At 42.2% G+C, this 12,712-nt stretch overlaps 1 protein-coding gene across 2 annotated transcripts in view; it reads right to left on the minus strand.

The window, feature by feature from the left end:
* Positions 1–12,712, minus strand: part of MACF1 (microtubule actin crosslinking factor 1) — a 239,454-nt gene that overhangs the window by 7,325 nt on the left and 219,417 nt on the right. Inside the window, exons 92-97 of one of the 2 annotated variants that reach the window (XM_060307542.1) lie at positions 12,355–12,517; positions 10,174–10,328; positions 9,212–9,286; positions 8,125–8,142; positions 5,068–5,185; positions 4,182–4,250 (exon numbers count right to left, since the gene is read on the minus strand). In XM_060307542.1, the coding sequence (XP_060163525.1) occupies positions 4,182–4,250; positions 5,068–5,185; positions 8,125–8,142; positions 9,212–9,286; positions 10,174–10,328; positions 12,355–12,517 (598 nt within the window). The remainder of the gene's footprint in view (positions 1–4,181; positions 4,251–5,067; positions 5,186–8,124; positions 8,143–9,211; positions 9,287–10,173; positions 10,329–12,354; positions 12,518–12,712) is intronic. The other variant, XM_070045508.1, reaches the window with a different exon arrangement.

The raw sequence follows: 12,712 nt of genomic DNA on the forward strand, positions 1-12,712 counted from the left end.
ACTGAAGCATTCAGAGGCTGAGGTCAAGGAACGCTGTGGCAGAACTGGGACCAGAACCAAGGTCTTCCACCTGAGCTGCCTTCTGCCCGGCCCAGCTCCTTGCATTCATCTACGCTAGCTCATCCCACTCCGCCTTCCTTCCCCACCACACTACTGTAACCACTGGCAAAGGTTACGGACAACTTCTGCCTCAGGGGGATGCTTTTAGACTGTAGAAAGGTTGAGATCTACAGAAAAGTACAAAGAATAAAAATTGCTTAATCTTAGGGGACAGCACTATTAAAACGTTGGTGTCTTTATTCCTTTGCACAACGGTGTGTGTATATGTGTGTGTGTATATATATATATAAAAGATACAAAAATATCAGAAACATTCCTCCATGCCTGAGGAATAACTTGCATAACTTCAGCTAGCTGCAAAGTATTGTTTCATCATATCAACATAATTTATTTCACCAACCTTGTATTTTGTTCACAATTTTTAAAACACTGTACACAACGCTGTGACAAACTACTTGTAAAAAGTTTTTGTGCCCACCCATGATGACTTCCTTAGGATAAATTTCTACAAGTGGATCTGCTGGGGAGAAAGGATGCACACTTAAGGTTTTTGATACTTGTCAACTGACCTACAAAATTTTATACCAATGCACACTCTCAAAAATAATGTATGAATATATTCAATTTACTTCACTCCAGCCAATGCTCTCTGTATTAAAAGAGAGTGTGTGTACACATATGTGTCAGGTAAAAACCCTGATAATTTGACAGGTAAAAACACCTCTCTGCTGTTGTCATTTGCACTCGGGGGAGTTACTATTTTGTTCTTGAAACACTCTCCTCCCTCGGCTTCCAGGGCCCCCGCTCTCCTGCCTCTCCCCCTTCTCCCAACTACTCCATCCCACCCACTTCTTAAATGCCGATGTTCCCCTGGTTCCATCCACAGTCCTGTTCTCCCTCTTAGACTTTTGACCTGGTGATGAGTTCATGCATCTGAGACTTCAGCACCATCATACGGTCCTGCCTAACTCTCAAATACATCCCCAGCATAGACCTCTCCTGGATGCCAGAGCCTCACACCCAACTGATTAGACACGACTGAAGCCTGAAACCTGGTTGTTGACGTAGGTCCCTCCCTCCTGATGGCAGTTCAGTCTACTATTGATTCCACCTTCTAATGCCTCTTGAATCCCTAAGCCCTTCCTGTACCCCTTACAATTACATGGTTCATGGAGTATCTCCTCCACCCTGGACCACTGTAACAGGCTTCCAAATGGTCTCCTTGTTTCTCATCTTAAAGTCATCCCTCCCTCACTCCTCAGTCCCCACACTGAATTTCTAAATAAAAACCTGATCTCTCTAAACAGCTCCAAATCTTTCCATGGTCTTTCACTGCTTACAGCAGAATTTCCCAAACTGAGGTTTTTGAGGGGTTTCCTATGAAGAGGAGTTTCGTAAACACTGGATTCTACATTTCTCTCCCTAATGCAATCAATCAGCATTTTATAAGCTCTGAGAAGTCCTGCAGCAAAGAAACCTGTTTAGTTTTAACTCAGTGTTTTCCAAACGCATTTGACCATGATTTTTTGGTTTTTTGAATATCACATTTTGGGGTCCAGACCCCAAAGACAGCCATTTCAAGTTCAGTTTTTCAACCACCAGAGAGACCACCATTTTCTAAGAGACTGACTACCGATGTTGGCTGGAACAGGCTTGTTAGTTAAAATTCAGTTCTATCGTTTAATGGGTAGAGTTTCAGTATAACAAGATGAAGAGTTTTGTGGATGGGTGATTGTGATGGTAGCACAACAGTGTGAATGTACGTAATGCTACTGACCTGTACACTTAAAAATGGTCAGGATGGTAAGTTTTTATGTTATGTGTATTTTACCATAATAATAAAAAAAATCAGTTCTAAGCCAAATTGTGTCTTTTAAATCTTCATAAAGTTTTTCTAGATTTTCAGTAAAATTTGGGGAATTAATCTGCCTAATGCTCAGAAACATTCCCGGAACCCTCGGGTAATGTGCGCCGATTCACTAGGCAGGGACGTTGTTTTACCTCCATCCAAACATCGTGATTTCCTTTGCCGTGGCTCAGTTCAGAAAGTGAAATCCCCAATCCTGGCAGTACCAGGAACCTACCTAGTTGAATACTTTTACCTTTTACACTTGGCTAAAGCAACGTGCAGTCTGAGACAACTTTCATCTTCTTAAACAACTGTGTAAAGGCAGATAACACGATTGTGCAACACTGGTATTATAACCCCGTCGTACATTTGGTACTGTCCTCAGAATAACATTCACTATGGTGCAGAGAGCCAAGGAAATGCAACCCAAATGAATAAAAAAAAATCCACCCCAAGTGGTGCTTCTGTAAGCCACAGTAATCCTCACAGAACCCTAGGTAGCTTCAAGGAACTTTTCTCTTTGTGATGTTCATGCCCTTCTAAGTCATGTATTACATCCACCTGGGCCTTTAAGTGTTCCCCTCGTAGCACAATTTTTTATTTGCTTAGATGTAGCTCATCCTGTCCCTCACTAGTATTATGAGGGATTATGATATCTAAGGAGTATGATATCTAAGACTGCTGGGAGTTCTTGACCCTGTAGTCAATGGAATTGGGATGAGGGCATTCCTGGAAAGGCACAGGGGAAAGCCTTACCTTGTTTGCTCCAAGGGATGCTGAAAAAGGCTACTATGTTCCATAGAAAATAGCTCCTAGATGGCCCTCCCAAATCTCCTTGGGGTTCCAATGTCTAGCTAACAAGATAAGGAAAAAGCAAGCAGTGTTCTCCTTGGCCAGCAGCACAATGTTATCGTAAAGAGAGCAAGTACAGCAGGCAGCAAACAGGCAGTCAAAGATTCCAAAATGTCACATGCAGTATCTCTTTTGTTTAGTTCAATCACACACAGCATGAAAAATAAAACCTTATTAATAGACTTGGAAAGGAATAATGTTGTTTTACTGAGTTAAGGTTAAAAAGAGAGATATATATATATAGCTCCTCATTTAAAACAATCAGAGGGTACTTTTATATCAAAGAAATTGGTTTGCAATATAATTAAGTTCTAAAACTAATTTAAACCCGCTCTAGTTTTTATCAGAATAGGTGTTTTTAAGACTAACTACTTTATAAAAAGGAAATCCTAATGAAAATTATTACTCTATTATTACTCTGGTTTATTGGAGTAAATGCAGAATGAGTTAAGAGGAACTAATTCATAAGCGTATCTGAATTCATGTGAGAACCTTTAGCTTCAAATGCTTCAGATTCTGACTATAAATCACTTCCAAAGAAGTGACATAACAGTATTGTAAACATTTCTGCTCAGCTTATAAGTAAGCCTTACTAACTTAATTACGTAGTTGGAACCAGTAAAACACATGTAAAAAAGGGTGGTGGGGCTTCCCTGGTGGCGCAGTGGTTGGGAATCTGCCTGCCAATGCAGGGGACACGGGTTCGAGCCCTGGTCTGGGAAGATCCCACATGCCGCGGAGCAACTAGCCCCGTGAGCCACAATTACTGAGCCTGCGCGTCTGGAGCCTGTGCTCCGCAACGGGAGAGGCCGCGATAGTGAGAGGCCCGCGCACCGCGATGAGGAGTGGCCCCCACTTGCCGCAACTAGAGAAAGCCCTCGCACGGAAACGAAGAGCCAACACAGCCATAAATAAATAAATAAAATTTAAAAAAAAAAAAAAAAGGGTGGTGGTGGGTATGTTAGCATCTGAGACACAGCATGGAGGTCAGGAGCCAGACGGTGTTGGATGTGAATCCTGTCTCCGCCATTAGCCGCCTCTCCTCGGGCAAGTTATGTACCTTTCCTATGCTTCAATTTCCTATTCTATAAAATGGAGATAATAATAGTAGCTACACCTCCTAGAGCTGTAAATGTGTTATTATTATTTGTAAGGTCTTATAATAAACAGTGTGTGGTATATAAAGCTATAAGTATTTGTTAAATAAACAGAAACTCAGAACAAATTCCACGGGTACTGTCTCAACAGGCATATTTTGTTTTGTCAACTTATAATAGTTAGAAAAGCTATGGTTTGGCTATTTCAAAGCATTCATAAAGGCAGCAGATACCACAGAGCCAAGAGACGCTACAGTTTAAAAAGCAAAGCCATTCTCAACGGGCTGGGATGTGGGTAAGAGGGACAAAGCTTAAAAGCCAACCTATGGGAGACTGACTGGAAATCGAAGAGCTGGAATCAGAGCGCTTTATTTTACTCCCAGGATGGTGAACTAGAATAAAAAATATATAAACACAAAGAAACAGAGCAGGAAACACAGAAACTGGTCAAGAAAGACAAACTGGCAGACAGTGGGGGAGCCTCCTGTGTACCCACATGCAGCTTGGCTAACAGGAGAAAGGAAAGGAGCAGTTGAATGGGATGTAGCAACTGGAATCTGATCATCCCCCGCTTGCTGCGGCCCTCACACGCCTCTAGCTGCAGATGCCATCACTCACATTGAGTTGACTGTTATCTTTGGCCTTTGGGCTAAAAGAGTAGACCATTCTCTTTGGCCTCTGGGCCTTTTTAGGTTGAAGCAGACTGAGACCCCATGGACTTACTTAGGTGACCATATGCCTCACAATGCAGTGCCCAGGCTCACTGCTAGGTGTTCTCTATTCCCCTCCCTGGTTAAGGGAGCTCCCAGCCCTCCCCTGCCTAGGAGGGGCCCGATACCCTCTCTGAGTTTCAGACACGGGAATTACAGGCAAAGCCATCTGCAGCACTAACAGGGAACCGACAGGGCTTCTTTCTAGGCTGGGGTTAATTTAACCCCTCACACAGAAACATTTGATGACATCAATAAATTCCCAATTCTCGTTAGTGTGTCCCTGGAAACCCGTCTCCCCTGACAGCATCAAACCCTCCTGCTCTCTCTCCCTGGTCTGCCCTGCACCCGAGTCCCAATCTGTGCTAGTGGGATGACACCTGGCAGCTTAACAACAGAATCAACAAACAGACCCCACCACCAACTCCCTGTGGAATCATGAAAGATCAGCGGCGAGGGCGTAGCTAACAAATAACACGAGCTCAGAACGGCTTCTTACCTCGGCAGGGGTCATTTTTCACTAGGAATTCATCCAGGGCCATCCATCCTCCCCCAACGCGGACCATCACTGTGCTGCGCAGGATGCGGACCAGCCGCAGCTGCTGGGAGTCCCCAAACTGCAGGGCCAAGGGGAAACGGTGAGCGAAGGCGCCCGAGAGCAGGGCTAGACTTTCTTCCCTAAGCAGACTGTATTCAGATAGAATGACAATTTCACAGTTTGGGGGCAATTTTACTTCTCACTATTTTGCATTTTTCCCAAAAAACTTAAAATATGGAAAAGCTAAAGGTCATTATTTTGACGTACTTTCTGTTCGGATAAAGTTAACTGTTGATGGTTGCGACCCTGCTCCAGAGGGGAGGAAGGAGGACAGACAAGGCATTAGCTCCCTTTGATTCCTTTAAAGATTCTGCCCAAATTTAAATCCAATGATACAATTCTTTGTTAAGCTAGCTTGTTTCCATAAAAGAAAAGGTAGCTCTAAGGTGGATGTCAGCTTCTGAATACCGTGTGCTCAAAAGTTAAATGGAGAACAGCAAATCATATTTCAAATCTCAAGGAAAACCTTGCAAAGCATCACCATTATTACAAGCTTAGAAAGAAATTTGATTTTCCACATCATTTTCAGAAATAAACCCCTAAGTATTCTCTAATTGTGTTGTCACCAGCAGAAAATTTTCTTCAGCTGAACAAATGATTAGTGTTTATACTAAAATTTAGTTGAAGAAATTAAAATTTATATCTACCATGCTGATTGTAAGTAGTTTTCAACAATCATTTTGGGATGTTAAAACAAGCATGATTTTCTGATATTTATTTTTCCTTTTTTTCTTGCCAAATATTCCTACTTCCCAGCCCTATCAACATCTGGAGTTTCCCACTGCATAAATTATCCTCTTCCCAAAATAAAAGTTAAGAGGTAACAAAAGAGAATCATGCTGAGATCTCAAAACAAAAATCAAACATATGGTTGGAGAAATGGAATTCCTAAAATTGTTTAATTTAAGGAGAATGTTGAGGGGGGTAATTTAATCACTTAATTAGGATTTTCAAAGTTGTAGAGGAGAACCATAACTTTGAAAGAAGGCACAAAAATTAAAAATGCCAGAAAGGATGTTTAAGGATGTTGGTTAAGGACCCGTAACCAACCCCCCTCAAAATTAATATTTCTGTGGTAATTCTCTGTATTACTTTGCACTGATTCAAGCTCACTGTTTATACAGGCAAGGTGATTGAAAAAAATATCATCCCCCACCCAAGCCCTTTTCTTTGAAAATAAAAATGGTCCTACATCTTTCATCTCATGCAGGTTTTAGGTTTTCATACAAAGTGACTGCAGCCACAGCATGGTGTAGTGTAAAGAGCACTGAAGTCGGGACCCAGAAACATGAGGGAATAAAGGTCCTGTCCCGGGAAGGAAGCTGCCCTCAGACACTGGCCCCATGCGTGGGAACGGGGAGGCCCCTTGGGAGGAACTGAGGATTCCACCAGACCCAAGGGCAGTGCCAGCCCGAGTCACTGTTTGGGGTCCTCTCTGGATAAGAGAGGGGAAGAAGGAAATAAGGGCCAATGTGTCCTCCAGAGGGAATCAGGAAGGAACCCCAAGCTGTACTTTATTCTTACACTACTGTGCCCTGTAATTTATTTGTCAACCTTTAGAATTAACTCCACTGATTTCATTCTTGTTTCCCCCTTAATTTCTTACTAAAGCTCTCTCTGAAAGATTCTAACTTGCTTTTACTGAGCTATAGGGAAAAGGAGGTTTGACCCAAGCCGGGGGCCAAAGTGTCTGGGGGAGGCCAGAGAGATGAATGTGGAAGGAGTTATAGCAGCTCTAAAAACAGGGACCTGCAGGAATCTGGCAGAGAGGGGTTGCCAGTGAGGCAAAAACCTCCTCTAACAGTCTTAGAGGCAACAACAGTAAGCTCTGCTTCCTTCTCTGCGTCACTGCTCTAACATTTGCTGTGTGACTGTTGGCACAGTGGTCCTTAAGGCCTCAGGTGCCTCGTGTATAAAGTGAAACTTCATAATTCTGTTCCAAACATTGGAACTAACCCTCTGACCCTCTGCTGGTCAGTGGAGTAGAGGAGGACATCGGTGCCACTTCAAAGGGGCCCCTGGTACCCACATGCAGTCATTAGCAAACAGGTACAACCTTTAGGTACTACTTGGCACTCTTACGCAATGACTTATTTAAAGCCAGTTTGACTGTTCTTGTCTTTAGTTTCTTTCCATCCTTCGTTCTTCCCACTGGCCCAGAATGTTACTGTAGTTGGTGGTTAAAGCAGTGCCTGGAACTTTGAGTGAAGGCTTCAAATCAACTATTAGTGTTTCTGATTTCATATCACAAGACGAATTTTACCCATGCAACTTCCTTCCACTTTAAGACATAGGACCCCAGAGCCCTCAAAGAGATCTAAAAGGTTAGAGTTACCAAGTGGAGTCAAAAGCATTCAATCTTTGCAAGTCTAATTTGATCCCATTAGATTATGCTGGCTGGCCATAATCGGCAAACGTCAGGCTACAAGCCAAGTATGAGTTCCACACTCCTTCTCACATCCCTTATGATTATAAAATGTAACGTAAGCACAGGTAACTAAAATTTTAGTAAGGTATTTAAACACAGTATCTTAAATACCCTAAGACTTTTCTGACTTAGTGTGCATTATAAAATTTGTGTTAACGGTCAAAAGACTTGGGTGTAAATCAGAACTGTGCTGTCTGGTATTCTGACAAGACTGGGCTCTTTTTTAGAAGTGGGATGGATTGATACCATAGCTTTAACTTCCCCAGAACCATACTACTTTTAACTCAGCCCACCAAAATATCGTCGTCAGCCAATCTAATTTTAAATGGAAAATTATATATACTTATATCCTTTTGCTTCTGAGACAGCTTTACAATACTAGCCCTGCTATCAGTTTCTCCACTTGGTAAGACTACCAGACATGACCCAGGCATGCTTCAGATTACGTCCTCTCCCCACAGCAAAGAACAGGCAGCATTAGCCACACAGACCATTTCCACCAAAAATAACATTTGCAAGGCACACTGTACCTGATTGCCGAGGAAGAACTACAGACAGTAAGAGTTAAGGATGGAGGAAAAGGAAGAAAAAAAAAAAAAAGAGAGAGAAAAGAACGTTTTGTCAAATTAACACTAAGGAATGAAAATCACGTAATCATATTACCAGCTCCATGCAGAACAACACATACTGACCATATTCTTTGTTAACTCATTTCTCTCACAGGTAATTAAAAAAAAAGGAATAAAACCATTATAAGATTGCTTGGAGCCTTATTAACTCCAAACCCTGGGCTGGATCCAAGGCAGAGTCACCCAACACTCCACCCCCTGGCTCAGAGCAGCACAGTGTGACTCTGCTGGACCTTGAAGACAGTTGTGACGTGCTAATGGAACCTCATTTTCCTGTTTCTAACTGGGTGCATGTAACTATGCTATCTGGCCATCTAAATCCTCTCTGACAATCCTAGATCTTCCTTAGGACTGTAGAGAACCCTGACAAACTGCTGGATACATTTTAGGGGTCCTGTCATAGATCCCTTCTGTGCCCCACCCTGGTCCCCAAAGAAGCTAAAACACAGCACAGTTCACTCAGTTATGGCCTCGCTCGGCACAGCTTTCCAGGGAAGACTACTGAGCAGGCTGAGCGTCCTGTGGGGCCTGGACAGAGCTTCTCCAGCCCTTTCTGAGCCTGCGAGCCACTTGGGCTCACAATGACCAGCTCTCTGGGGGCAATGGTCAGTCATTAGATAATTGTTTCCTTATCTTATGATAAAGGTGCCTCCATTTCCTCAAAGACCTGTTTGGCAGTGAAGAGAGGGCTCTGAAATGTCTCCTATGTTGGATCCCATACAAGCTACTGCTGGCTACATACGGCACTATTTTCCAGATGCAACTATGTGGGGCACTAAAGCTCAGCTCACAGGACACCTGATAATTGGCACCTACAGAGGTGAGGGCCACAGACTGATCGCATTGCAAGTCGCCACTGGCTTTGGTACTCCAAGCATCGGTGACGGGAAGGTGGGATCAGCCATCTGCTGTGTGTCAGGCTGCTTTCACCTGTAAGGGCCACACGGCAGGAATGACCACCGCAAAGGACTGGTTCTCTCTTTCTTACCCGGTATTTATTCTCTCCAATCTGCTCCACCTGAAACCTTTTTGCACATTTACACTGAGCCACTTGTCTTGTGACCTATTGGTGTGAACAACAGAAAAAGAGAAAAGTGTGAAGGGCAAAGCAAGACTTCCTCTGCGGAGAAACAAAGGTTTTTATATGTCATCAGAGAAGCTCTTCATTACACACTTTTTAGGCACCTCAGGCTTTTGACACATGTGTTTATCTTCTATTGTGAGTCTCACTAACTGGGATACTCAGACGCTGAGTATGAAAGAAATTCCCCAGTAATGATACAACAACACATTCTTCCATCCTGCTTCAAAATTTCCTCAAATGTGCTAATACGCACGCATCAATATTAACTGACTAATAAAGCAAACTATGAGCTGATTTAAATGTCAACCTAGGAGCCCAAATTCCCTGGAAGTCAGTCCTGGGGTGCTCCAAGCCACTCTCCAAGACCAGGCCCACTGCCTCTCCCATCCCAGGATGTGCTACCAATGAATTCACACTTTTTGGTGTGATACAATTTTCAGTGTGATACAGTTCTTAATTAGGCAGAAAGTTTGGTGGGTACACATCATCTTGAACATTACTTTTATGTATCACCCCTTAAATGCTACACATGAAGACGCTCTCCTGCATCCCGAGGTAGGATCTCAGGACTGAGAGATGAGTCTGTTCTAAGCAACATGGTGCCCTGGAGAGGTTCTCTGCAAGCTGCAGAGCACCACACAGAGGTGACTCACTTAGGTAACAATTCATTGAGACTGAGCTACAGCTCAAGAGTCGGACATCCACTGGGGCAACACCATCCAAAAGGGGATCCCCAAAAAGAACTCCAGATAATCACCTCCCAACAGACACGCTAAAGGGCTGATACGGCAATTACACCCAACCAAATTCAGGACAGTAGTAACCTATGGTCAAAAATGTACTCCAAATACAACTCTTTCCCGTACCTCATCTTCAATTTTATCTGCATCAGTTGTTGGTCGATAAGCATCCTTGTTGGGATGGAGAGCGGCCACGAATTCATAGTAATCAATGTAGCCATCCCCATCGCGGTCAAAAATGTCAGCAACAGCAGTCATCTCTAACTTGGTAGTAGGGAACTCTGGAGAAAATTAATCACATTTTGGAACGTTAACTAAGAGGGCTTACTTGGTTGGTTGGTGGTTGTATAAATACTTCTTTAAAAAAAAATTTGTCTTGATTTTTTTCTGGAAAACAGTACACAGTCCTTTTAGAAAACTTAGAAAATATAAAATATTATAAAGATAAAAATCACCAAAAAATAATTACGCAGAGCATACTCAGGTTTTTGGCATTTTTGCTTATAGACTCATCTACCCCCCTCCCCAATGCAATTTAAAACCAGAGGCCTACCAACAAACTTCAGAATTTACTTATCCACTCCACTGTTGTTGGATATATAGATTATTTCAGGAGAGCGACAATTTGGAATTAATAGGATAAAGTTTTTCTACATTTAGATTACTGCCTTGGGTTCTTGACAACTGCTTTCCAGAGTGTGAATGTTTACAATAGCCAGAGTGACTTATTAAAACGTAAACTGGACTATACTGTCTCTCAGATGGAAACCTCTGCTGGCTGCCCACTGTCTTTAGAATAAGATCTGATCCGTTCATGATGGCCAACAAAGCCCCGCATTAATGGCTGTTTCCTACCTTTCCAACTTCACATCTTACCATCTCTAAGGTCATGACACTCCAGCCGTGTTAACCTTTCCATTCCTAGAACATGCCAACTTCATTCCCATCTCAGCACTTTAGATCTGCTGTGGCTCTGCCTCTATCTCTCCCCTGAAATCTTGACATGGCTGGAACCTTATCATCACCTAGGTCTCAGCTCCAATATTACCTCCAGACAGGCCTTCCTGGGCCACCCATGTGAAGTAACACAGCTGTGAGATGTGCTTTGTGATCTTGGCAAGTCACTTACAACTTGATGCCTTATTCCTTCTGCTGAAAATAAATGCGATCATACATTTTGTAAGCTGTTATGCAGATGCCAGAAACTGACATCATGAGGGACGTGATGTACGACATGATAAATATAATTAATTAGCACTGCTATATGTTACATATGAAAGTTGTTGAGAGTAAAACCAAAGGGTTATCATCACAAGGAAAACACATTTTTTTCTATTTCTTTAATTTTGTACCTATGAGATGATGGATATTCACTAAACTTATTGTGATAATTAGTTCATAGTCTGTAAACCAAATCATTATGCTGTACATCTTAAACTTACACAGTGCTGTATGCTACTTATATCTCAATAAAACCGGAAGGAATAAAAATTTAATCTGATTTAATCTGAGAAACTGATATTGTAAAAAACTTATTTTAAAAAACATTTTACAGGCGCATCTCATGTTACTGTGCTTCGCTTTACTGCACTTCACAGATATTCTCTCTCCCCCTTTTAAAACAAATTGAAAGTCTGTGGCAACCCTGTGTCAAGCAAGTCTGTCGGCACCATTTTTCCAACAGCATTTGCTCACTTCATGTCTCTGTGTCACAGTTTGGTAATTCCTGCAATATTTCAAGCTTTTTCATTATTATTATATTTGTTATGGTGATCTGTGATCAATGATTTTTGATGTTACTATTGCCAAAAGGATTATGACTTGCTGAAGGCTCAGCCAATGGTCAGCATTTTTTAGCAATAAAGTATTTTTAAATTAAGGTATGCACATCGTTTTTTAAGATATAACACTACTACATACTTAACAGACTACAGAATAGTATAAACAACAGTTTTATATGCACTGGGAAACACTACTGCAATATTTGCTCTATTACGGTGGTCTAGAACCAAACCTGCAACATCTCCAAGGTCTGCCTGTACTTAGAACCTCGTTATTCACAAAAGTTAGCTTCTTTTCTATACCTCGAATATGTTTTGCTTGCCATAATGTGTCAAACAAGACCTGCATTTTTTATTCCTAGCAAAATGATGGAGGTTCTTCCCTCCATCAAAACAATAGACCAATTTTAGTAAGCAGGTACATTACTTCTTCCCTAAGACGACAGCTTTAACTTGAGAAAGACTGTTTAGCCGGAATACAGCCTGCTTCTACAAAGTAGGTGCAAGGAATTATGACTGGACTCACTGGATGCTAGAATGCCATCGATAAACTCCTGACGTGTTATCTTCCCATCCTGGTCCTTGTCAATTCGCCGGAAGAAATCCATCACCCGAGACTTTTTGTGATTCATCCAACGCATATACTTTTTCCTCCAAACATCAAAGTCAAAGTTGGCAAATTCCTTCAACTAGACAGAAATCAGAGGTGTCAACAAGACCTACTGTTTGGCCTTCAAACCTGCCCAGAGCATACGAAAACTTTCAGACATCCAGCAAAGCCATGCAGGCCTTTCAAGGGGGACCAACAATGATATCTGTGTATTGCATCTTTTGGGAACGCACACTCTGGCTCCTTCACTTAAAGCCATGATTATTTACACAAG

This window comes from Globicephala melas, chromosome 1 (assembly GCF_963455315.2).
Source record: "Globicephala melas chromosome 1, mGloMel1.2, whole genome shotgun sequence".
Lineage (NCBI taxonomy): Eukaryota > Metazoa > Chordata > Mammalia > Artiodactyla > Delphinidae > Globicephala > Globicephala melas.